This window comes from Gasterosteus aculeatus, chromosome Y, assembly GCF_964276395.1.
Source record: "Gasterosteus aculeatus chromosome Y, fGasAcu3.hap1.1, whole genome shotgun sequence".
Classification (NCBI taxonomy): domain Eukaryota; kingdom Metazoa; phylum Chordata; class Actinopteri; order Perciformes; family Gasterosteidae; genus Gasterosteus; species Gasterosteus aculeatus.
In genome coordinates this window covers 1,791,535-1,815,568 of record NC_135709.1, presented here as the reverse complement: position 1 = coordinate 1,815,568, position 24,034 = coordinate 1,791,535, and the positions used below count along the sequence as shown (strand labels likewise).

Below are 24,034 nucleotides of genomic sequence, written 5' to 3'. Positions count from 1 at the left end.
GGGACATGCGGGTGGGACATGCGGCATTCAGGGTTGAACAATCAAGGACGAGACGAGGGACACATGACACACAGGGCTTAAATACACTGGGAGGTGCAGGTGATTGGACACAGGTGGAAACGATCAGGCAATCACAGGGGATGAAGGTACAAGGCAGGAAGTGAAGTTAACCCCTACAAAATAAAACGGGAAACAAACCCACATCGTGACAGTTTGGTCCGTTTAGATTCCAATAGATCATGAGTATTCTTTAGGTTGGGCTTGCTGTGTTTGACGCTACGTTGTCCGTATGTTTTGCCCTGTGATGCACGTGTGGTAACAATAAAGCGAGAAGATGGCGGCGGCCACATCCCAAGATTGTGAACCGAAACTTGCTGAGCTTGAGGCTTCAAAGCGGCAGTTTAAAATATGTATGTACGTCGCAGGATCGAACCACTTTGAGCTTCTCAATGACTCAAACACCGACTAGAGGTACTCTACAGGTACTCTACCTGTAGAGTACCTGTAGAGTATAAACAGAGCTCTTGATGTCGGTGCATTCATCTGTTTGGGTGTATGACCGAGACTTAAAGGTTACAGAGAAAAAGGCTTTTTTTGTGGGTCATTTTAAATGTCTGTCGTTGAACTACATTAAAGAATTCATCAATGAAGGCTCCTCTTTGTTCTCCGGAGATGTTGTGAAGTTGTTGCTCCCGATTGAGACACTTCTCAACCTCAAAGTGAATTGTAGTCTTTTGAAATCGTCCTAATGAAACCCGACACAGACTGCGTTAGCTGCAAAGCAACGTTGACTCACGTAAGTGCGGCTCGCAGTCTGCAGACAGACACTTCAGCGGATGCGTCGCACACTCAGAGTGAACATCTCATTTCCTGAACGCAAAATAGCTGTTTCCGTGCTCCAGTCACATCAAGTGACTAATCCACTTTGCTCCTCAAATGTAGTGCACGGTGTCTTTAGAGGGTTTGGTTACAAACTATAACAAATACAAAGATATGGTCATGGCTCGGGAATAAGAGAACTCTTAACATCCCCAAAGTGAATGTAGGTGAATCCTGCTAAAACAGGGGGGCTCTGTGCTGGTAGACGACGTTGGTTGGTGACGATCATCATTTGCACCACTAGAAACATCGACGCACAAACATCTGGATTACCAGATGACCCAGAACACCGTGTGCGTCTAAGAGAAAGAGCACAGACTTTCTGTCTTACTAAGGTGGAACATTATTGCAGTTTTTCCAATGTTTATATATATAACAGGCCGTAAAATTACATGTTGCACATGTGCAAAGCGGCCAAGGCTTTTTTCTTTTTCCATTTGGGTCGTCGTGGCGCAGGGGTGGAGCGGCTGCGCTGGGAACCGCAAGGTTGGTGGTTTGAGTCCCCGGCTGCTTCATGTGCCATGTTGAAGTGCCCCCGAGCGAGACACCTAACCCCTAATTTGCTGCCTGGGCAATAATGTAAAAAGCCGTAAGTCGCTTTGGATAAAAGCGTCAGCTAAATGACCTGTAATGTCCATCAAGGACCAATCGATGAGTTTCTGTCTTCTTTAAAAAGTTAGTAAAAATAAAGCCCTATTTTCACAGGAAACACAGTTTTCTGCTCATTACATGTGTGCATCTTTTTAGGTCTACTAGGCAACAAAAGTACTTCCTCAAAATGATTATGCTTGCTTCTTAAAATAACTACGCTTACACAACGGCCCTGAGTTAAGTTTCCCCTCTCTCTCTCTCTCTAACCAGGGTCTCTCTATCAATCTCCGCCTCGACACAGCCACCAGAATCTTTGCACAGCAAATATAGCTGTTGAGCTCGTACGTGTTTTGAAGAGAAACACGATTCAGCGCCCAGCAGCCCCCGCCGACGGTGAAATGGGAGATTAGAGGAGGCGGAGAGCAAGTGAGACGAGAACTGTGACAATGAATTTGGGACACGAGGGATTGCCGGGGGGGGGGCTTACATCGGGGCGGTTGGGTGATCCGTGAGTCCGATAGTGTCCGAGGTGATTTGCCATGTAGTATGTGAGCAGCACCTGGCTCAGGGGGGGTGTAATCCTTCAGAACAGAGCCTACTTTGCCAATGAAAACCCTTTCAAAGCTGTGACTTGATGAAAATCTATATGCATTATCTTCAACTGTTTCCTGGATAGGCAGATATGGACCGATCAGGGTTTGCCGTCCGTAATGGTGTCTGACGCTGCAGGAGCCCGTCATGAGAATAAGAAACTCTCAATGGCCAAACATTGACAGGTGGGAGTTTCCCCGAGCGTTCACCTCACAGCCACCGGACCACAGCAGAACTAAATGCATGGGTCCTTTTCCTTAAAGTACGTTCCCAGCTGTCAGCTCAGCTCTGTCGGGTAACGCGTCGGGTATCAGACAACAGGCGGACCTTCCGCCATCAAAAGGTTCCTGCCCGCCAGGGAGTCCAACTCAAGTAGAACTGCCCTGTTCATGTGACTCGGCAACTTTGGAAGAGCCGCGAAGTGCTTTTACATTCTTCCCTTGATGGTTCGTCAAGCGCAAACACCCTGTGAGGAGGCCGCGATACGAACACACACACACACACACACACACACACAGTGATGGAGCTCCTCTCACAGGCATTCTGATTAATTATAAAAAGCAGGCCTCTTGGCATGAATTAACCATAGCAGTAATTCTGGCTCCTGCCAGGACAAAGTGGTGGTTAGTAGTGTATGTATGTGTGTCAGGGGGGGGGCGAAAGAACACGGAACAGCCCTCCTGCTCCTGTGATTGAGCAACTGAAAACATGGCGTGTAGAGTCAGCGGGGGAGGGGCCTATTCTCACAATTTTGTGTTGTAGAGGCGGAAATAAAAATGGACATCAATGAGACCGAGATGAGGTGTCTATTGGCGGTTTGATTAAATACCTGAAGTATCGAGAGAGAGAACTGTTGGAAAGATCTATTACTGCCTTCTCCCCTGCAACCAAACACGTCACGCATGGGGGGCAGTTTTGAATCCTCCAGGGCAAGTGAATGGCACGTTGCACCTTTTGCTATTGTATTGGATTTGATGTGCATTTTACCAGATATATTAATGACCACATCAATCAGAAAAGTTGACCACCAGGGTGGGTCAGATGGTTGAGGTGTAACCAAATTCCATCTACGTGTACGCGTGTGGTTGGGCCCTATTAGTGCTGCCACTGTCATGACTTCATGACGGACCAAAAGCACATAAACATACAGTATAAATGATGTATTTCATGCATGGCTGTGTTGGCCCATTTGAATTTGTGTCTTATAGAAAACGATTGCATGAATCTGCGTGAACACAAATGAATATTCTAACATCGGTATGAGAGAATTATGCTGCTTTGCAGTGAATATCATGAGTCGTGCACGGACTGATCATCTGTGCACGTTATCGTGTGTCATCATCAGCAGAACTGTTAGATGTTTAAGTGGCTCAGAGGGAATAAATGGCTTTCACGCAGCAAGCAAGACAACGATGCACAATCCTGACCGCCCGCTTATTAATCATTTAAGTATGACGTGGTTTCTTAATGATGACCCCCCCCCCTCCTCCCCCCCCTCCCCCCCATCCCACCAGGCCCCACCTCTTCCCGGAGGCGAACGCACGCGAAGTGGGCGTGACGTCGTGGCGAGCCGACGTCACGGGGAGCTGTTCGAAGCCGTGCGGTGCTGAAGTAGACGACTCTCCTTCGCCTCCGTCTCTCCCCCCTCAGTCGCCTTCAGCCTCGGCGCCTCGCAGCTCCGCGGCCCGTCGGCCGCCCCCCGTGGATTTCCCCCCCGGCTCCAAAGACCCGCTTCGTCCCGCTGCCCGGAGAGCGCGAGGCCGACTGACGGCGAAAGCGGCGTTTCGCGCATCACGCGAAAGCCCACGCGAGGAGGGAGAGAGATTTACAACAAGTGAGTCGCCCGCTTCCCTCTGCGCTTTAGGACCGGGTCGGAGAGCCGCAGGGGGGATTCTCTGCACCCCCGTCGGCTACAAAGGCTAATAGAGCATTCCAGCGTCTGTAGCGTAATAACGCATTTATAACCCTGCTGTGTGTGTGTGTGTGTGTGTGTGTCCACTCAGCCTTCCAGCCGCGCCTCATTCTCCCCGTGGGTTGGCCTGGGGTGCAACATTTGACTCGTATTTGCATGATCTAATGGTCGGCGATGCTCTCTCTCTCTCTCTCTCTCTCTCTCTCTCTCTCTCTCTCTCTCTCTCTCTCTCTCTCTCTCTCTCTCTCTCTCTCTATCTAAGGGGCTCTTTTGCATGAACGCCTGAGATCAGAACAGCAAGTCAATATGCTACAGAAAGCTTCTCTCGTGTTACTTCAGTGTGATCACCTCAGACTCAGATGATTGACTCTGCTCGCTCTCGTCGGTCAGCTGTGATTTTCCACCCATTTTTTGCTGCCACAGGTAATGCCTTCATGCTTTTAACTGGTCGTACTGGAGGGTGATGTACTGGGACCGTCCGGTCCTCGGTGGCTGGTGATGGGAGAGGAGGCGCGGAATCTGTAGACAGGTGTTCGCTCTTTTTAAATCCGCGGTACATTTAGGTGTGGCCTCTCCTCTCCTTCGCTCTGACCTCGTTTCCTTTTCTGTTTCCTCCTCTCCTCTTTTCTCGATCGTCCTCTCCCCTTTCTTGTTTCCTCCTCCCCTCTCTCTCGTTTCCTCCCCTCCTCGTTTCACTGCCATGGCTCGTGTGGTGAGAAGGAGCCCATCGGGTTCTTTCCTCCTTTGATTGAAAGTGACCACACCGCTCATGGTGTGATGTGCCTCTCCTCCTCCTGTGCATCAGCTCAAGTCAGTGTTTGGAACCTTTTGTTGGTTGACTGGTTTCAGAGCTGAAAGCAGCGGAAATGATTTCATTAAAGCTTCTTTTCCCCAGAAATGTCGACGTCTTTCAAACTTCACGCTGCGAAGTGTTTTCCCCTTTTTATTTCCCTGCATGTCCTTAAGAAAATATCCCTTCAAGGCACAAAAGACTTAAAACCTTGTAGTTCCGAACGCTGTTGAAATGGTATCAAGGGAGTAAATAGGAGTCCTCTTCCCAGACTGCTGTACAAACAGACTTCCTTTTGCAACCGGAGCAGTCGCCCCCTGCTGGTTTTAAGATACTTTCGCATTAGCTCAACCCGGCAAGCACAGGCGGACGTGTGAAAGGTGACACTGCTTGTGCCTTAATTGGGGCGGGCTGCAGAAATGTACCCGGAGGGTTTAGCCTGGGATTTGGATTTGGATCAGTTTAAGTCTTTGCCCGGTTTTCTCTGCCACAGTAATCCTGTCCAATACACCGCGTTTGCATATGGTGCCGCGACTTATTTAGATGCTTCTGCTGCTTTGGATCGGCCCTCCAGAGCAGCAGAAGGCTTTGCAATATGTCCGCATCTGGAGAGAGCCCTTTTGAGTCTGCCCTAGCAACGGAAATCATTTGTAATGCAGAGACGGGATGAATACAGGTACATTCAGACCGACATTATGAAAGAAATCAAGTGTTAAACATGAATGTATGTCAACATGTTCAAGTACAAAACCAGGATATCGGTACCACTGTCTATTTATTTGAGAAACGCTCGTTTTATAATTCATTTTTCACCCCAAACGCAATCATTAATTGAGTTGATTTGATTCAGCTCCAATCGGTTGATTGGATCGTAGGTTTTCCACATGCTGCCAGCTGAACAGCTGTGAGTCTTAACAACAGCGCAGTTTGATGGTCGATGTTGAGGACTTGGAGACTTTCTTGCCACAAGTTGGATCCCTTTTGAAGATCTAGCATACTATCGCCACTATTTGTCATTTGTTACCTAGCCAGAGTTAAAAGGGATAACGTGCACATTTAATGCCTCCAGATCTTAAGCTGCCACGAAGGAGGCTTCGCTGAGGCACAGCGGTGCTTCGGCACGCTAACACGATTACCATTACGATGCCAACAAGCAAATATAACGTCTTCCATTGGTTAGAAATGAAAAGCATTGCATACACGTGTGAACGGGGATGAAGAAGTTGCCATATGGAGAGTCCTTTGTTTCAATCCAATTAGGTTGACAGTGATTTGCATTTTTCAGTCAAATTAAAACAGACTTGGAACTCATGTGAACCCCTCAAGGACTCTTTAAGCTCCTCTGGGAACTCATCAGGGTCCCCTTCAGACCTCTGCTCCCGGGTCCTGTCTATGAAGAGTGGAGCCAACACAACCACCACTCCTCTTCGTCGGGCTCTTCTTCAGCACGGATACAAAGACTGTGTTTTTCTTTGCGTGCTGAGGCTTCACACCCCCCAGTGCCCCTCTGCTGTGTCCTGCCCCCTCCTCTCCCAGCTGCTCTCACGTTGGTTTGAAAGGGCTATATTGTCAGCATGAGAGGGCCGGGCTTTTCTGCTCAGATCCACAGGCCTGATTCCAAACGGCTCAGATCCCCTCGCGGCGGTGAGAGGCCTCCAGCAGAGGCGAGAGGCCGGCTCCTCCTTCCAATCAGCCGGCGCGACGCCCGAAGAACGTGAAATATGCATCGTGTGAAATGTGGATGAACTTCCAGTAATCTGCCCTTTTTGTGCATAGTGTTTATTAACTTAACCGTGTTATTTTTACACGTTGCCGTGCTGTCTGTGTCACTTGTGTGGACTGTGCTACTTCCTCATCACTGTTGATTTCACCTGCTTAAATACATTAATAAATAAAAGAACAGCTCGGGAACCAGAACACACACATTCACTACATTGGGAGGAAGAATGACATTACGTCTCTGAAAATAGTAAGATAATGAACAACTCGCTCCCCTTTAATAAGATGGACCATGCGGTGCATACACGCTGTACGTACGCACATATATGTATTTATACATATAGATGGACTGTATGATTACAGCATGTGGCTACTTGAGATGTAATTAGACCCTTTAGAGCTGATTAGAGACCAGTCCATGTATGAGCATTCATCAGCAGCCTCTCCTCCACCCTCTCTGCTCCACCCTTCTCTACTACCCCCTTTCATTCCTACTCAGGGTGTGTGGCCTTCGTCCTTTCATGTGGGCGCCTGTGCTTTACGTTTCTCCTCCTCCGTTATTGTACGTCAGCCATCCGGCCCGTCTTCTCTGCGTCCTCCATCTGTTCCCTGACATCCGTCCTCGCTGCCACGGGAACTTGGATCGTGTATTGTGGAAACTAAAGGAGAGCTCCAAAGCAGCGCGATGGATGGAGCCGTGTGCTCACGATACACTTGTCACTGATTTAATGACCCTAGTCCACCTAATTTGGAAAAGCAGCGAGGTACATTTCCTTCTTTAGTAGCTCATTTATGTGCAGACGAGAAATTGCCTTTTTTTTGTTTGCATATGTTTGAATGTATTCATTAATTTGCCTGCTAAAAACTAAACAATAGAACACCTGTACTCAGCAGCTTCACTTTATTTCTGCTTACAAGCAACTTTTCCATTATCTTAACAGACCCTCATATTCATGTGGACAGTGTCAGCCTGTGGACAACGTCTCCTGTAAATAATATATGCAGAGCGACGATGTCTACGTGCACGTCACCAACGCCACGTGTCATCCTCGCTGAAAGGTCGTGAACTTGTGTTGTGTTCTGAAGCTCCTGGGTGAGATGGTGATGGAGGTCCATCACGCTACCTTCCTTGAGGTAGGAGGAGACGGCGCGTCGTTTGAAAATACTTTCCCTACTGCGTCCGAGTACTCATTGGTCACGTGACTCTGCATTGATTTGTAGTAGTGCGTCTCTTTCTGGTAATGTTGCATCTCTTTGTCGTTGTTGTAGTCATGTGACGACATGTAGACCGATGTCGATATCCTTAAAAGCCTGTTTAATCAGCTCAGTCAGGGTTCCTCCCCCAGAGTGATCGAGCACACCTGCACTCTAGAAAATGCCACCGTAAATTAACGGTATTTTACTGGCAGCAAGGACGCCAGGAATTTACCGTTATTTTCCGGTATAATTCCCGTAAATGGTTTTACACTATGTTACCGTAAAATGGATTACTGTATGTTACCATAAACTTGAACGAATTTTACTGTGAATTAACTGCAGTGTACTGGCAGTCGACGCTAGTAACTTACTGTTTTATTTACAGTGCCCTACCGTAATTTACGGTATGTTATATTGGATATTGGATTACAGTTTCTTACCATACCATTACTGTTTTTGTGTTATAAATACCAGAATGTTACCGTTTACTTTTAACAGTATATTTTTGCATTTAATTTCCCACAAATTAAAGAAAGACAACCAAACTTTTAGAGTTTATTAGATGCCTTTACGACAAAAATGTTCGGCATTTGTAACCAAGATCAAAACATAAAATATGCCGCATGTATACAATAATAAAAAATGAATCATAAAATCATTAGGAACAAGGTAAACTAACTGCAACAATACGCTATGGAACACTTACAATTGACCGCAGCAAATGGCTGGCGTCCTTAATCCAAAAAACAAACAAACAAACCAAAATGAAATATTTAGAAACTTTTAGGCAATGAACACTTTGAATAATACAAATATTTATAATCTTTACATTCCGCCTACCGAAACAACAGCGAAGGCGGCGCATGGGAAAGGGAGGGTGTGCTGTGCAGCACAAGGTTGGTGGTTTGAATCCTGGCTGCTCCCTGTGCCAAGTTGAAGTGTTCCTGAGCAAGACCCCTAATCCCCAATTACTCCACGTAAAATTATGTCAAACCATGGGCGTTTTGGGTAAAAGTGACAGCTGCATGTATAGTAATGTCCTGTAAGTCAAAGTCATCATCGTATCTCATGAGATACCATCTCATTATGATGACTTACAGGACCTGTTTTTCAGTGGCTGACATGGGCTTCTATACATTAACCTACAACAGATGTAGATTGATTGTCATTAACTGCACTTGTATGTGTATTTCCACCACTTCATAAAATATATGTAACATGCAGTTGAATTACGGTAGTCTGCTATTATTGTAAATTGACATCTTTAACTGTTTATCCATGACATTGGCCGTTAATTTACAAGCACGGGATGGAAATTTAAATGTATGTTACAGTTATTATGACATACTGTAACATACCGTTAGAAATGCACCGTAAATTTACAGCAATTTGTTACAGTGTGCGTCTCATCCCCTGTTTAGTGCCTGTCCAGATGTTCTTCCCCTGAGACGGGGTTAGTTAGCCCGTCAGTGTGAGCGCAGTGGGATTATGTGTCCCACCGCTGGTCTCGGCTTTACGTCTGCTGATCGGGATGCAGAGAGCGGGATCTGGGTTTGCCTCTTTCCTTCCGGGAGGAGCAGCGGGTGTGACAGATGTGAAGAAGAAAGCATTGAAGGTGAGGCTGAGTGGACCCAGAATGCAGAGCTGCAGATGCAGCACCGATCAGGGTCGGCTCACTTTCGGGTGCAAGGAGACGTTATTTCTCATTCAAATGTGTCAATCAGCACCAGCAGCTACTTACTTCATCAAAAGTAGAGACGTCATTGGCATCATTTACCGGATCGTATCTACTGTCCAACAGACTTGCTTGTTGACTGTTAGAATCTTTCTTTTAGTAATCATTTAGTAAATGATGGTCCATTTAGAGTCAAACTCACCATCAGACCGGGCGGTGTCTCTTTCACTGCTTTCCTCTATCGTAACTTCAAGACGGCGACCAGCGTGATCCAAGATGTCGCTGCCAAAACCGCCGCGACTTAATGCCGCAAAACGGTGGTCCACAAACCAGTGGGGGGGGGGGACATTGCGTTGACGGCGTCCACTTATTGCTCGTTGCCGTCTAAATAGGCCCATGTAGTGCGTCATTGCGGCCTGCGTACGTCCGGGGACTTTAAGGCCTCTGCGTTTTCCCCCCATCCAGGATAACAGGGGGCCAAAGATGCATTACTCTAGATGACTTTACTGGTCCTGCAGGGGAATTAGTATTGAACGTAAAGCAAGACCATAAACATGAAACAGCTTCAGTGAATAAACAGTAAAGAGGGGAAATTGCTTTACAAGATACAGAAGTACTTTAAATCTAACATTCATGTGTGAACAGAAGAATTAGAGGAACCGGCTAAAGTGCAGATGTGATGAATAACGTTAATTGGTCATGTTTATGAATAATGTAATAGCTCGACATTGGGACGTGATCACCTGGTTCAGTTCTCGTACTATTTGAGGTGTTTCCCATTAATCCCCCGCAGGGGGAGACTCCCTGTACACATACAAGCCTGTGAGAAAATGACTCCTTCCTCCACTGATTCCCTCAGTAAACAGTGTAAACATGAGTTTATGGGCTCTAGCTTAAGTTCATTTAGCAAGTGATGGTCCATTTAGACTCCAATGAAGCAGGGAATGCTTTGGGGCGGGGCTTACTGTGACTGACACGCCTCCACATTCCAAATATGGTCATTTGCAAGACTCCCAAGTGATTGCTGCTGTCTGGCCAAACACTTGCCTGACTCTCTCCCGACCAAACGCATAACTGTGTTTGTCTTTGGGGCCTGGACTTTGTGCCGTTTCCCGTAGCAACACCCGCCCTTCAGCGGCGATGACGTCAGCCGGCCGGCAGTCACTCGCTCCTGACGTCCTCGCCGTCCGCCCTCCCCGCCCGCTAAAGGTTCACCGACGAGAAAGAAGTCGATTCCCTTCGGGTGCATCACGCCATTCTGTGGCACCGGGCGGGAAGTGACGTCACGAGTACGGCGACTAATGGAGCGGAGACGGAAAGAAAAGGCTGTCAAAGGAGAAATGGGCAGCGGCGTGGAGGAGGAACCAGCGCTTTTCGACTCACACGACATGGCATGTTTCTATTATAGATGACCGTCGCTAGCTTTAACCTCTGTGTCGGTTCCGCTTTCTGAAATGGGACTTTTCTATTCCTGTGCGTGTGCTACACGTTTGTAGAAGAAGGTGTAAAAAAGGCGATCCTCCCCCCCCCTCAGTGACCCATGCGCTGCTGTGAGAGGAAACGCCACGATAAGGGGAAGGTCAACGGGTCGGTTTACGCCCGCCGACGTCAGCGAGAACCACCGGCTTCCCGCTTCATTCATCCTTAAAGTAACGACGCGCAGAGCACAAGTTGCTTTCAGGGACAAAGTCGAATCTCAGCTTTTACACGTCTTTTCCATTAAAAAAAGTACCGAGTAAAGCAGCAGCTGACCTCGGTTCCTCAATTCTGGTTTCTCTGCCATGCTTGAAGGAAAACGTCCGCTGGCTGCTTTTGCCTTTAGAAAGTTCCCGTTTTCCCTGTCATTGCCGTTTGTGCCACGTGGCTACTTGTTTTACCGCTTTTCCTCGGACGCTCAGCAGTCACAACACAATGTGGAAAAAAAGGTTTTCCCACCGTTTTTAACAGTAGCAGAGCTGATGTACAGGGTCTTCAATCTGAACCTCTGAATCAAAGCAAATGCACGACGTTGCTACACGAAGCATGAAATGACTTTCTCTAATTTAGGCCACATGATGGGAGTTCTCTCCAGTTTCTGTCCGTTTGAGCAGGAAGCCGAGCGTGGTTAAAGTCCCTGGTCATCACAAACAAGTGTGTTGAGTGCGGCGTTGAGAGTGTTTGGCCAAAGTTCGACTTAGTAGCACGCGTGAAAAAGGGGGGGTGTTGATTAAAACGTGACACGCTTCCCAGGCCGCGTCGTGAAGTGGATGAACACAGAAGCTGATACATCTGGAACAAATGTAGGGCAAATCGATGTTGAACGATTCATAGCGCTCCGTTTGCAGACAGTCCAGAGAGGACGGAGTGGAGTGTGTATGTGCGTGTGTGGCTGATGTGTATGTGGGTTTTTTGTACTTAACGTGCAGCCCAATGCCCCGGTCAAGTATTGACGACTTCATGTGATCGTGTGTGTGTGTGTGTGTGTGTCTGTGTACGCAGGGAGAGCACAGAAGGCGCGGATCCGTAGGACAAACAACCATGAAATTGAAAACGGAAGTTAAATTAAATGAGTGAATGAAGAGAGGAAAACATGTTTCCGTTTGTGATCTATAATGTATCCATTAACTTCAGCATTGTCTCGTGCGTTAACAGGATGTTTTTGAGCTTTGGGTCGTTCTTATAACTGCTGCACACGTCAACCGAGAAAATCTAGAAAAGTATCACGCTTTTAAGTAGACATTTTCACTTGAAAGCCCTACCAGGTGGCGCAGTCGATAAAAGCAGAGCTATTTGTAACCACTACAAATTATATATCACCGGAATACTAGGTGCCCGAAGTACTAGGAGCCTGTAGTACTGGGAGCCTAGAGTACTGGGAGCCTAGAGTACTGGGAGCCTAGAGTACTAGGAGTCTAGAGTACTAGGAGCCTGTAGTACTAGGAGCCTGTAGTACTAGGAGCCTGTAGTGCTGGGAGCCTGTAGTACTGGGAGCCTAGAGTACCGGGAGCCTGGAGTACTAGGAGCCTAGAGTACTAGGAGCCTAGAGTACTAGAAGCCTGGAGTAGTAGGAGCTTCGAGTACTAGGAGCTTGGAGTACTAGGAGCCTGTAGTACTAGGAGCCTGGAGTACTAGGAGCTTGGAGTACTAGGAGCCTGTAGTACTAGGAGCCTAGAGTCTTAGGAGCCCGGATTACTAGGAGCCTGTAGTACTAGGAGCCGGGAGTATTAGGAGCTTGGAGTACTAGGAGCCTGTAGTACCAGGAGCCTGGAGTACTAGGAGCTTGGAGTACTAGGAGCCTATAGTACTAGGAGCCTATAGTACTAGGAGCCCGGAGTACCAGGAGCCTAGAGTCTTAGGAGCCTGGATTACTAGGAGCCTGTAGTACTAGGAGCCGGGAGTATTAGGAGCTTGGAGTACTAGGAGCCTGTAGTACCAGGAGCCTGGAGTACTAGGAGCTTGGAGTACTAGGAGCCTATAGTACTAGGAGCCCGGAGTACTAGGAGCCTAGAGTCTTAGGAGCCCGGATTACTAGGAGCCTGTAGTACTAGGAGCCCGGAGTACTAGGAGCTTGGAGTACTAGGAGCCTGTAGTACTAGGAGCCTGGAGTACTAGGAGCTTGGAGTACTAGGAGCCTGTAGTACTAGGAGCCTAGAGTCTTAGGAGCCAGGATAACTAGGAGCCTGTAGTACTAGGAGCCTGTGGTACTAGGAGCCCGGAGTACACCACCTCATAGGGACCCTTCCTACTGAACATATGCTGCATTATACTGTTCCCTGATAAAAGACAAATGTTTCTTTCTATATTGTTCTGGTAACATTACTTTAAAATAAAAGTGTGCAATACACTAGTTTTCATTGAATTATTACATTTTGCGCATAATGCGATTAATCACTATTAATCACAGAAAAGTCCAGCGATTAATCGATTCAATTTTTTCATCTTTGCTCAGCACTAATATTATTATGGTATATTAACCATACAAGCACTGGAAAAATATCTTTTAAATGATGACATCACAGTGTTTGCTGCAGCACTCTTGCAGTATTGTTGGGTACCACAATGGCTCTTGCATACATTTTAGCTGATAAAAGATTCAACCCATCCCACACAGTGTGCTCTCGTTAGGGGCCCGGGGAGCCTCTGGAGATGGACAAGCCAACCAGCTACCTAGCCAGTTGTCCAGTCCGTATATGTCGACGATAGGTATAATATGGCAGTGGTCAAGAAAGCAGAACACAAAGTCATCCAGCGCTTACTGCCGGCCTACGTGGACTTCTGCCCAGGGGGCTGAACGCGAGTCATGAATGTAATCCGCTGAGCGTAAGTAGGGCTGAATGGATCGGGTTATTTTGTAATGGCTCTAATCATCTCGCATTAATGGATGGGAGGGAGACAATCATTTGAAAGCAAGGAAGGAAGACATTAGCAACTCTTGCAGACGTAATTGACCTCATTGTGTGCTTTACTGTACTTTGAAAACCGCCTCTCTGTTTGATTGCCACGTCAGTAAGTGGTACAAAGTCAGTGGGGAAGAGAAGCACAAACAGGCAAGATGAGTACTGACTTTACTAAAGAAAGGAGTAATGAAACATAGAATCTGTAAGAGCTTTGCTTTACAGAACCAGCCGATATACTAACAACATCAAAAACTTGGCATATTTATTGCCAAGTGAGTTACACATTGTTGCGTAAATGAAATTATTGTTCTGTCTTAGTGGACAGAGAATCTATGAAAGTGTTTTTTTTCAGGATGATTTTATCAGACAGGAACAGGAACAGCATGGTGGCTGTGTTAGCTAATGTTGTAAGGTTTTATTGACTCTCTTCCATTTCTTTCCATTTTTTCTAACACACATTCAACAGAATTTGCTCAGTGATTGTAGTGAAATATGAAGATTCATAAATTTATGATAAAATACGGTTACCAAATATTAAATCGGCACATTAAAACGTTGATGAACCCACCTGCAGATGGGAAGAAACTGTATTTGTACAGTGATATACTGCAGCCTCCACCCAGAAGGGAGGCACACACGGTTTGTGTCCATGGTGAGAGGCGTTGGGGCTGCGTAAAACCAACTGGCCAATCATTTTCAACCTTTCACAGAAAGGTGTTCGCCATTGCACTTATGAGCAGTTCATGCAGGTGAGTGTATCAGGCCGTTTGTCCGCGACTTGGTCATAAAAGTCTCGTTAATGGCGGCGTTCTTCAGCCTCACCGCCTCCTCCCCCACTTCCGCTGTTGACCTCTCCGATCGGGGTTGCTTCAAGCGCTTCAAGCCCAACTAACGACGTCCCATTATGGTGCGAACATGTCGCGGTGGCAGCGAATGACGTAGCGGGTCCTAAATCAAACAAAAGCAGAGTAAATGGTAGAAAGAGAACTTCCTCCCTCGCTGATACAAAGGTCTGGAGGTGACGCTCTGCTGCTCTGCAGAGCGATTTATTAAGATGACGTGCATGAGCGAGAGAGACGGAGAATGTAGGAGAGGACACACAAAGCCAGACCGAGACCCGAAACCACATGAAACAAAAGGTCACGGGTCAGACTCAAAGCCGTAGCCGTGCTCAGTTATTGGGCGTTCTAACTCAATTACTCCGAATTATAGATATTCCGTTTCGAATGTTCTTGTAATTACATAGCCACAATTTCTTGGAACTATGTTTCCAAGATATTGTCTGCGATTAAACCTGAAAAGAAAACTAGCTGTAAAATAATTCTGCCGTTTCTTTATTTTTCTCGTTGCTCGTGAGCAGTTCACCCAAAGCCCAATTTGTTTGTTGCCATGTGAGCGGCAATGTTGCTCAAACAAAGATGGCAGCAGGTCCCGATCAAATTACCGCGCTGATTAAATTGTGTCTGACGGTATTGTAAGCTCCCACGGAACATGTTATAAGACCATCATTACACTGTTGAAAGAAACAGACACAGAGGAAAAGGAGGACGGCCTGAACCTTGATCCGCTCGAGATACTCATGGATATTTAAGGTGTTTTAATTTCATACATACAAAAATATTTTAAAAATGAAATCTCAGCCTCAACTTCTGAGGCGGTTCATCCATCGCTTTGGCGTCTCGAGAAGGAAGACGGGCGAGCGGGGGGGGGGGTCGTCCTCCGACACGACGACCGGTGGTTTGATCCCCGGCTCTGCTTTGGAGTTTTGCAACATATTGTGTAGATATAACACCAGAGACGGGTTTGTGTGTCCTCGGTACAGGCGGCCGCACTAGTACAGTTCCCGAGTCCGTGTGACTGGGGGTCGCCATGACAACAGAACTCCCTGGAGCATGCCGAGAGCACAGTGACGTCACTCGTCTTTGTTTATTGTGTGTGTGTGTGTGTGTGTGTGCACGTTCCTATTTGTGCATGTGGCAAGTTCTGAATTGCCGGCTGGTCCAGCAGATGCTCCTGGAGTAAACTTCATCTGAGAAACGTGTGTTTGATTGTGAGGAAATATGCATTTGGGGACCAGTTGGAGGTTTAGATCTTCAGAGTGAGGACCTATAAATTGAGGACATGTTGGCTGTCTTTGAGGGTTCAGATTGGATGTGATTTAGGTTAGGGTTGTTGTTGTGTGTGTGTTTGTGTCTGTTTGAGCGAGTCCTCATCTAATGGAGGAGGGTTCTTTCAGGGTCAATATATATATTAGGTTTTGGGTAATGTTTGGAAGAGGAAACTTAGGCTTTTGTCTCCAGGAAATGAATGTGAGTCAATGTAATGTCCTCTGAAGTAACGGCGAGAGGACGGTGTGCGGTTGCCGCTCAATGCTCTCATCTCTCTCCCTACACAACACAACGAGGGCCACATTAAGAAGCGGCAATGTAGCGCCGGTCTATGCGCGTTGTGCGCCCACGCAGACGTCACACACACCCAGATAACACACATGCTGCTAAAGGGCGAGCATCAGAGGAAGTGAACGCGGCCCTTTCGCCTCTCCAACACACGTGTCCTTCCTCTGAATGTCTTTTGTCCTTCCGCTGAGATGCAGCGTTGCCGTTTGCCTCCCTACGGACGTTAGCGTGTTCTGTAGCCCACGTTGCTGATGTATTGCAAATTAAAGGCAAAAATAAAATGTGGCCTTTGTTGTTGTCTGTTAGCAGCCCTTTGTGTCATTTTGTTTCGTTCTAGTCACATTCGTCATTATGTGTGAAAATGATGGTAAAGGTCATTTTGAAGATGTGTCATTGTTTTTGGCTAAAAGGGAGACAAAGTCCCTCACAGCTCTTAAACTAAAGCACCACTCATAAATATGTTCAACATTAGTCTCTGTCTCTCTCTCAGACCCACCTCGCTATCAAAATGTAATACAACTATTTTAAAAAGCCACTTTCTGAAAGATTATTCTTGTGATTTAGTTAGTTCTTCTGCACCTCTGACAACGTAATATGTTTTTGATGGTTTATGACCTTGTACTACATCAAATTAACATGTTTGGTCAAACATTAATAAGAGTAGGAAGGTGTTGTCTGAAGTTACAACTGTTAAATGTTTTAGCCGAAGGCCAATCATTATTAGTTTGCCATAAACTCACAGAAATGTAACATTTGAGTCCCCTCCATCCTTAAAGGGGCACTAATCAATATTGTGTAGAAAGCTACAGATCATTCTCACCTTATTCTGCCCAACAGATATCGAATAATGATAACCTTTAATTATAGTAACATTACATGTCGTCTCTCAAATCTCAGGTTGTTAATTATCCAACAAACCAATAACTGCTGAATTATCCTGCATTGCATTAAATTAATCTGGTCTAGTAACATTTTGAGATTAGCTCTTGATATTTTAAACAGGAATCCAGAACAAGCCCTCAAAATACATGATCCAGTTTCTCGCCTGGGTAACCCAGACCTCTAAGGTCTAACCAGAAGATACAGAAGTATCTCAACCTGAGGTAGAAATGCACACGCAGCGTTCTTCTCAGATGGAAACATCCGGTTCTGAGAAATGAGGCCAATCCGGAACTACATTAAACTTGCATTCTCTCAAATATCCAGCAGGGGGCGACTCCTCTGGTTCTACAGAAGACAATGAGAAAATGACTCCTACCTCTGTCTTTTTCATTTATTTCCGCAGTTTTCAATGCCTCATCATGTACCTTTAAGCAAATCGTGGTCCGTTGAGTCAAATAGACCGCAAAGTGGGGCGGTTCCACCTTGTGATGGACAGGTCGTTACCACAGGGTTGTCTGGCCAGCGAGTGGTCGGTTTTTGTTTGTCTGTCTAACTAACGGACTTCATCTCCTCAGCACAGTGCAGAACGACGGACAAACCGGACTCAGTGTGGATATTTACATGCAGTGTGAGTCTGCATGTGTTTGCACTGCTCCATGAGGTGTGTTACTGTCACTGAATGAGCCACCAAAGTGTCTGCTGACACTCTTTTGGATCTTTTGCCTCCACCGAGTATTTCCGTCCCTCCCTATGAGCCCGTGTGTTTGGTCATGAATTATGCATCGCTCCGTTTCCCCTAATAACACTAACTGTGACAGTTTGTGCTCGCTGATGCATCAGCAGTGACTGACGGGAGTATTTCTGTCCTCGGTTGTTGCTCCAAATAAGAGGAAACTCTTTACAGAGTCTCGTTAAACGGTTGATGATTTGAGATATTGCAGGTCATGGGGTTTAACACAGCACAGTATAGAAAATATAGAAATAAAGCCTTAAATTGAACGAGCGAGTCTCTCTCCTCTCGGTTTTTCCACTTGTCAATCATCTCGGTGAGCTGTCTGCGTCCCAATGGCAACCGAGGAAGATGAGGAAAAGCCGCAGCGCTGATATTTTAATTAACTTAACTGTTTTCTCTTTTTTTCCTGCTGGTCTCCACCTCATTTTTTTCCACTGCTTCTTGCTGCGATAGTTACACTGCTCACTGATGGATATACGACACTGATAAACACGTCTAGAGAAATCATTCTTGAAATGAAGGATTACAGTTCTTATAGGAATAGAGCTTACACAGTTGTTTTACTTGCTTGCCAATAATTAGATGATATGGTCGATACCACTCTGTTGGGTAAATGTAAACTAGAGCCAATGGTTCGTTAAATAGATGACAGAAAGGAAAGGTAACAAAAAACAGCCTCCTAAAAGTATGTTCCTGTAAAATGAAACTGTCTTTTTAATTATGTCATATAACAAAGACAAACCATGTTTTAATTTAAGCCTAACCAGCCCTTCTTTATTTTTTCAGCGTCGTTTTTGTTTAAATTTAAAATGTTGATCACATTCTTAAAACTACAGCTGTAGAATGTTTTTCCTTCCAAGCCTAATTGGGAATGTAGGTTGTTTGGACAATTATCAGTTCCAATAATAGTTGAGCAGAGCCGCGCGCGACTCACGTAATGGCTGTTAACATTAACCCATTTGGCGCCAGAGAGCAGCAAGTGCACCTTTACCAATAGGATTTCAGTTTAGTTATTGTTCCTCCTAAAATTACTGCACTGATAGGTTAAAGTTAAAAATACACAAAGTGGGTCCGTAACGTTAAACCTTTCTACATGCCGAGAAAGCCGGGAAGGTCAGGCTACAAGCTATTAACGTGAGCTAACATTAGCCAGCGAGCGTTAGCTAACGTTAGCGATCAGGTAGCGTTAGCTATCAGGTAGCGTTAGCTAGTCAATTGACATTGGTTAGGTTCGACTTTTAGAGGCCACAAACTCACGAGAAAGTCAAACAAGAAAAGGATTTGATGCATCACACATTTATATTGATAGCATCAGCACCAGTTAGATAATTATTTTCACTTAAATTAGTCTAATAATGCTAACCTAGCCTTAATGATGTAGGCAACATTAAGCTAACGTTAGCAGCTGAAGGCCTCAGTTAACATTTTATTAACACACAGCAGACAGCCAACTACTTTTCTTGGTGGCAACTAAATCCGGTTAAAGTGAAAATAAAATACAGCCATGAATTTAAGATGTTTACTTACTGAAAACGTAGAGCCTTGGATACCCAGACAGCCAGGAGATACAGCAAATCTTTAAAAGTGAGATAGATTCCCGCGAGAAAGATTCCCGCGTCCTCCAGGGGCAGTTTGTGGTCGCACATGCGCAGATGTGGAAGTTGAATGTGGTTTCGAAATGTACACATTTCTTTCATGTAACTTTTAAATGAAGGAAATTAGCTTTTTGTAAACCATGGAAGAATGTGTTAGGATTAATTAAAAAAGATAAGTAGGATTCAATAACACGTTCAAATCAGTGAAATAACTTTGAATAAATCAAGTAATATTTAAAAGGGGTCCGAATCATTTTTTTCAGTGTGGATGAAATGGGGTTTTGTCTTTGAGAGACCGATGCAGAATAATGAGTAACTTTCTCTTTATTTTCTATTAATATAAGAATACGTTTTTTCTTGCTAACTATTTTCATTCTGTACTGAAGAAAAACAAAAGCACTGTTAATATAACAAAATGAAATGGATCATGTAAAATGTTTCCCCGTGTATTTTTTGGGCGAATCGCTGAGCCGTAAACAGCTTCTGTTAATGGGCGGACGGATTTAATCTCAGGCGGCAGCAAAAAGGGGGAATTGGCGTGGATCTGAATTGGAGTGTAGGGATGTCAGCCTGCTGTTTGCTCGCTCTCACTAAGTCACCGACGTGTTCCGTCCCTGTTCATGGAGACCAGCGATTAACAGATTTCAGTGGGTCAACCAGCGCTTCAACCAATTACCCAGCCAGCCATCTTCGTTAAACCTGAGCCACTAAACCCCGAACACGGCTTCACTGGCTGCCGGGTGGCTGAACGTGAGAGCGCTGTCCGTCGTCCCGCTAATCTGCCAGACAGTCTCGCGTCAAACCAGTAAAGCCGACCGGGCAGTTCGACCAGGCGGCGACGGCGGCCAGCGACCAACCGAAAGGGATGCGTCGCGTTGGGTGTGGGGCGGCTGAATGGGGGGGTTCGCTGCGGTTGGGTGGATTCCGGAGTCGGGTTCTTTGCTCGTCCCAAACCCCCCCAGACTGTCGCCATGAATTAATTCTTTCTATTCATTATTTGGACCATTGATTTTACCCAGAGTGGCTTGTTTTGGTGTCACAGTCATTCACTGATTGTCAGTTCAGTGCACTGGGGGGCAGGAAGCCTTTTTCATGCTGTAGTGGTAATTACATTGATTGTCATTCTGGACCTGGTTTATTTATATGAGCACAGCCAACGTTTCCTACCACGTTGAGTTGTTGCTGTAGTGGAACAGCTAGTTGGTGAGTCAGCAGGACTCGTGGACTGACCCACTATTCAGTCATCTTTGTGTTCTGTGGTTTTACATCAGCAAACAAACAGTTAGCCTCTGCAAACTAGCCAATCGACGTTGTGTAAATCCTTACGGTAATCTGTCTTGGTGCGATTATAAGAATGAAATATAATAAAATAAGAAAGTAAAATAAGATTAAAAAAATATTGAAGCGAACATGACAATGTAAACGGAAAAGACAGGTACGTTAAATTTTATTTAGGGGGTGACTGTGGGGATGGAGTAGAGAGGGTGCGTACCAGCAACCTCAGGGTTGATGGTGTGAATCCCGGCTGCTCCATGTCGCTGGTCGAAGTGTCAATCAACTTCTCTCCTTCTTCTTACAGCACAATAACAGTTGGATTGACAGCTGTCCTTCACATGACGTTCTCTTTCCTTATCACACATTCACAAACGTTAGGAGATGTTTGACACGCAGCAAGTCCATCACTGATTTCCTGGTTTTTGTTCTCTCTCTCTCTCTCCTTTCTATCGATCAGCTCACTTCCTGTAGGTCCTAAGGACAAGGAGATGCTCAGCGGCCGGAGGAAGTTTCACGGCCGCTCCCTCTGGAGGCCACTGGAGGCCTCGCTGGCGTAGACTCTTCATCAACAGAGGCGGTCTTGTGATGGAAACCTCCTACTTGCCGGCCGCGCTCCTTCACCCCCCCTCGTACGAGGTGTAATTGCTGAGGGAGGGGAGTTGATACTAAGACAAGCTTGTCTGTGAAAAAATCCTCACCAAACCATGTAGTGTACCCACTCCGAGGAGGGGAGAGCTTCTACATTTCAGTGGGAGTTCTTAATATATTCATTCACACTCTGGAACAGATTGGCCTTTGCTTGTTGGCACAGTGCATGTGGATGAAGGTTTGAGGGTTTGAGGGTTTGAGAAAGCGACAGAGAGCAGAAGAAAGAGGGAGGAAGGAAAGGAAAGAAATGGTCCTCCACGCCACCCCTTACTCCGGGGCCTGTCTGCACTTCCTGGATGGCTTGTCGTGGAGCCTGGTGTTCCCCTGCTATTGGCTCCTGGACCAGCTCCTGGCCTCGTGCGTGGCCACGTCGCTGGAGAAGCGCCGGCGCTCCCGGGACCCGTGCTCCTTCCTCACCCTGTGCGTGCTGGTCTCTGCGCCGCTTTACCTCCTCCTCCTCCTCGCCTCCCTACCTTTGGCCCTGCTGGGCTTCGTCATCTGGGCTCCCCTGCAGGCCGTCCGCCAGCCTTACCTGTACACCCACCGCAGGTTGGTGTTCACTTCCTCAATTTCTCTGACGTTGATTGAAACCACAAAGCCAAAGTGAACATGAATAACGTTTGAATTAAAGCCTGTCGTGTTAAATCTTTTTGCAAAGCACACTACCACGTTGCACTTCTAATTCAATCGTTCTTCCTTAACGACACTAAAGCCGACAGCCGGAGCCTCGGACGCGGCCGTGGATTCGCTCATACGTGCAGTGGAGGTTCTGCACGAGGATCATTACATATTGGTGTAGTTAAAGTTGAAAGCTTAATCAAAAAAGCTGTGCGTTTTTCTTCTCTTACGTCAGAGGAGCATGATATGCTTGAACCAAACATGTGGTCCAATACAGAAAGTATGAAAAGCTGAAATTAATTTTTTTAAATTGCTGAAAATACATAAATGAAAATGGAAGGGTTGCTAACAGTAATATTATTTATTTTTAGAATTATAATTACTAAGTAAATAGCTGCATTTTAGCACAAAATAGTTGTAGCCACGAAACGTTGTGTATCGCATTTCAGTAGTCGTACGTGCAGGTAAACAGCATTGGGTTTTGCGCCGTCTCATTCATTCACATCGCTCATGGCGTCCACCTTAATTGTCCGGTTGCGAAAAGCTTTCGTTTCCCAAAAACTGATCGTTTGTGGGATTTAAGGGTTTTCTTTGTCACCGAGCTTAAAGCTGAAATGTCAACTAACGGTCGCGCAAAGTTTAACCTGCTACTTTGATTTAACTGTACGTTATCGGCCAATAATGCGCCCCTTGTGACTGAATCAACCAATCAGAACGCTCGATTTCATCTACCCGTATTATAATATCTAATAACACACAAACTAGTTTTATTAAGCTAAACATTATCACATGTATTATAATTTCTACCACTAGGTGTCCTCTACTGCTTAAATCCATACACGTTGCAGTTCTAACTTTCATGCAAAATTTAATTTCTATAATTTAATTTAAAAAAAAAGATGGGAAACGGCCAACACTGGGAGACAATATTTCCTAATCATTGTCCAGCAGCTGGTGTTATCCCGCTGCAAGATGTTCTCCGTCCAAACTGTTCTGGAAACAGACACTTTCATTGACAATTTCTCCAAATCTGTCTGTCAAATAGGAATTTGACTTCGTGAGTCATGCCTTCATTTTATATCTAAGTTCAAGTTGTTCCCGGGATTTCAAAAGGCAGAAGATAAAGTAAAAGTAAGAGACTCAGCTCATTGCTCCGGCCTCCAGCTCAATCGCTTATTAGCCGGCGTTCAGTTGTCTAAACGCTCAACGGTGGCACAAAATCTGAAATGCTGTTGGCCTGCGGAGGAGCAGCACTCAGTCTCGGTTACTCCGATTTCCTAGTGGGACACAACATTAGATGTTCCCTTTTCCCTCTGCGATGCGTGTTTGTCTCCAGTAAATTCAGCTCATGGTCGATTGAAAGGGTTCCAGGTTTTTCCACGATGTTTGATCAAAGAGCAGCGATTCTAACGGAGTCACAAGAGGAGGATAAATGAATACATTTGGGAAGTCAATGCAGACAATATTCCATCCTACCGATATAATATAACCGCCAAGATTTTACTTTTTTTTAGCACCAGATCAACAACAGAAGTAATTCAAGGTCTTCTTTGTTTTTTTAATAAGCAGCCTTATGGTATTTGCTCACAGACACAGGTGAGCCCCCTCCCACCATCGGTTGTCTGCAACCCCCCCCGGAGCTGTACACACAAACACTGCTCTGCAACGTTTCTGCAAACGAGGCTGAACCTTTTGCTTCTGCCTGCGTCCAGGCTCCACGTTGAAAGAGCTAAAAAGAAAATGAACAACTGTATTTGCCAAAATTTGGACTATTCTTTTCTTACGTTATGGAGGGATAGTTCTGTGCTCCACAGCCTCAATGAGCTGATGTAGTGTTTTTGTTGCTTCCCTTGTGCAGGCCCAACAAACACCAGGCCGAGCAGGGCCAGGCCGGGCCGGGAGGGGTTGGCCTCGGGGAATGGAGACCACAGGGCAGAAGCTTCTGTTTTTGCAGTGCCAACGTGTGCCTGCTGCCCGATTCCCTCGCCAGGTTCAACAACCTGTCGGACACGCACAGGAGAGCGCGGGAGGTTGGGAAGAGGATCCGCAATGGTGCCAGTCGGCCTCAGATTAAGATCTACATTGACTCCCCGACCAACACGTCCATCAGGTGAAGAGAGCTTGGTCCTGGTCTTCCTCTTAGAGGAAGTGAAAGCA

General features: G+C 46.0%; 1 protein-coding gene across 2 annotated transcripts in view; it reads left to right on the top strand.

Annotated features, from left to right (window-relative positions):
* The first annotated feature begins 3,617 nt into the window (after window positions 1-3,617).
* LOC120809344 (sphingomyelin phosphodiesterase 3) overlaps window positions 3,618-24,034 on the top strand; it is a 37,078-nt gene continuing 16,661 nt past the window's right edge. The window contains exons 1-4 of one of the 2 annotated variants that reach the window (XM_040163068.2): window positions 3,681-3,895; window positions 4,236-4,396; window positions 21,069-21,808; window positions 23,736-23,987. In XM_040163068.2, coding sequence (XP_040019002.2) covers window positions 21,507-21,808; window positions 23,736-23,987 — 554 coding nt within the window. In that variant the 5' untranslated portion in view covers window positions 3,681-3,895; window positions 4,236-4,396; window positions 21,069-21,506. Of the gene's footprint in view, window positions 3,896-4,235; window positions 4,397-21,068; window positions 21,809-23,735; window positions 23,988-24,034 lie in introns of both variants that reach the window. The other variant, XM_040163067.2, reaches the window with a different exon arrangement.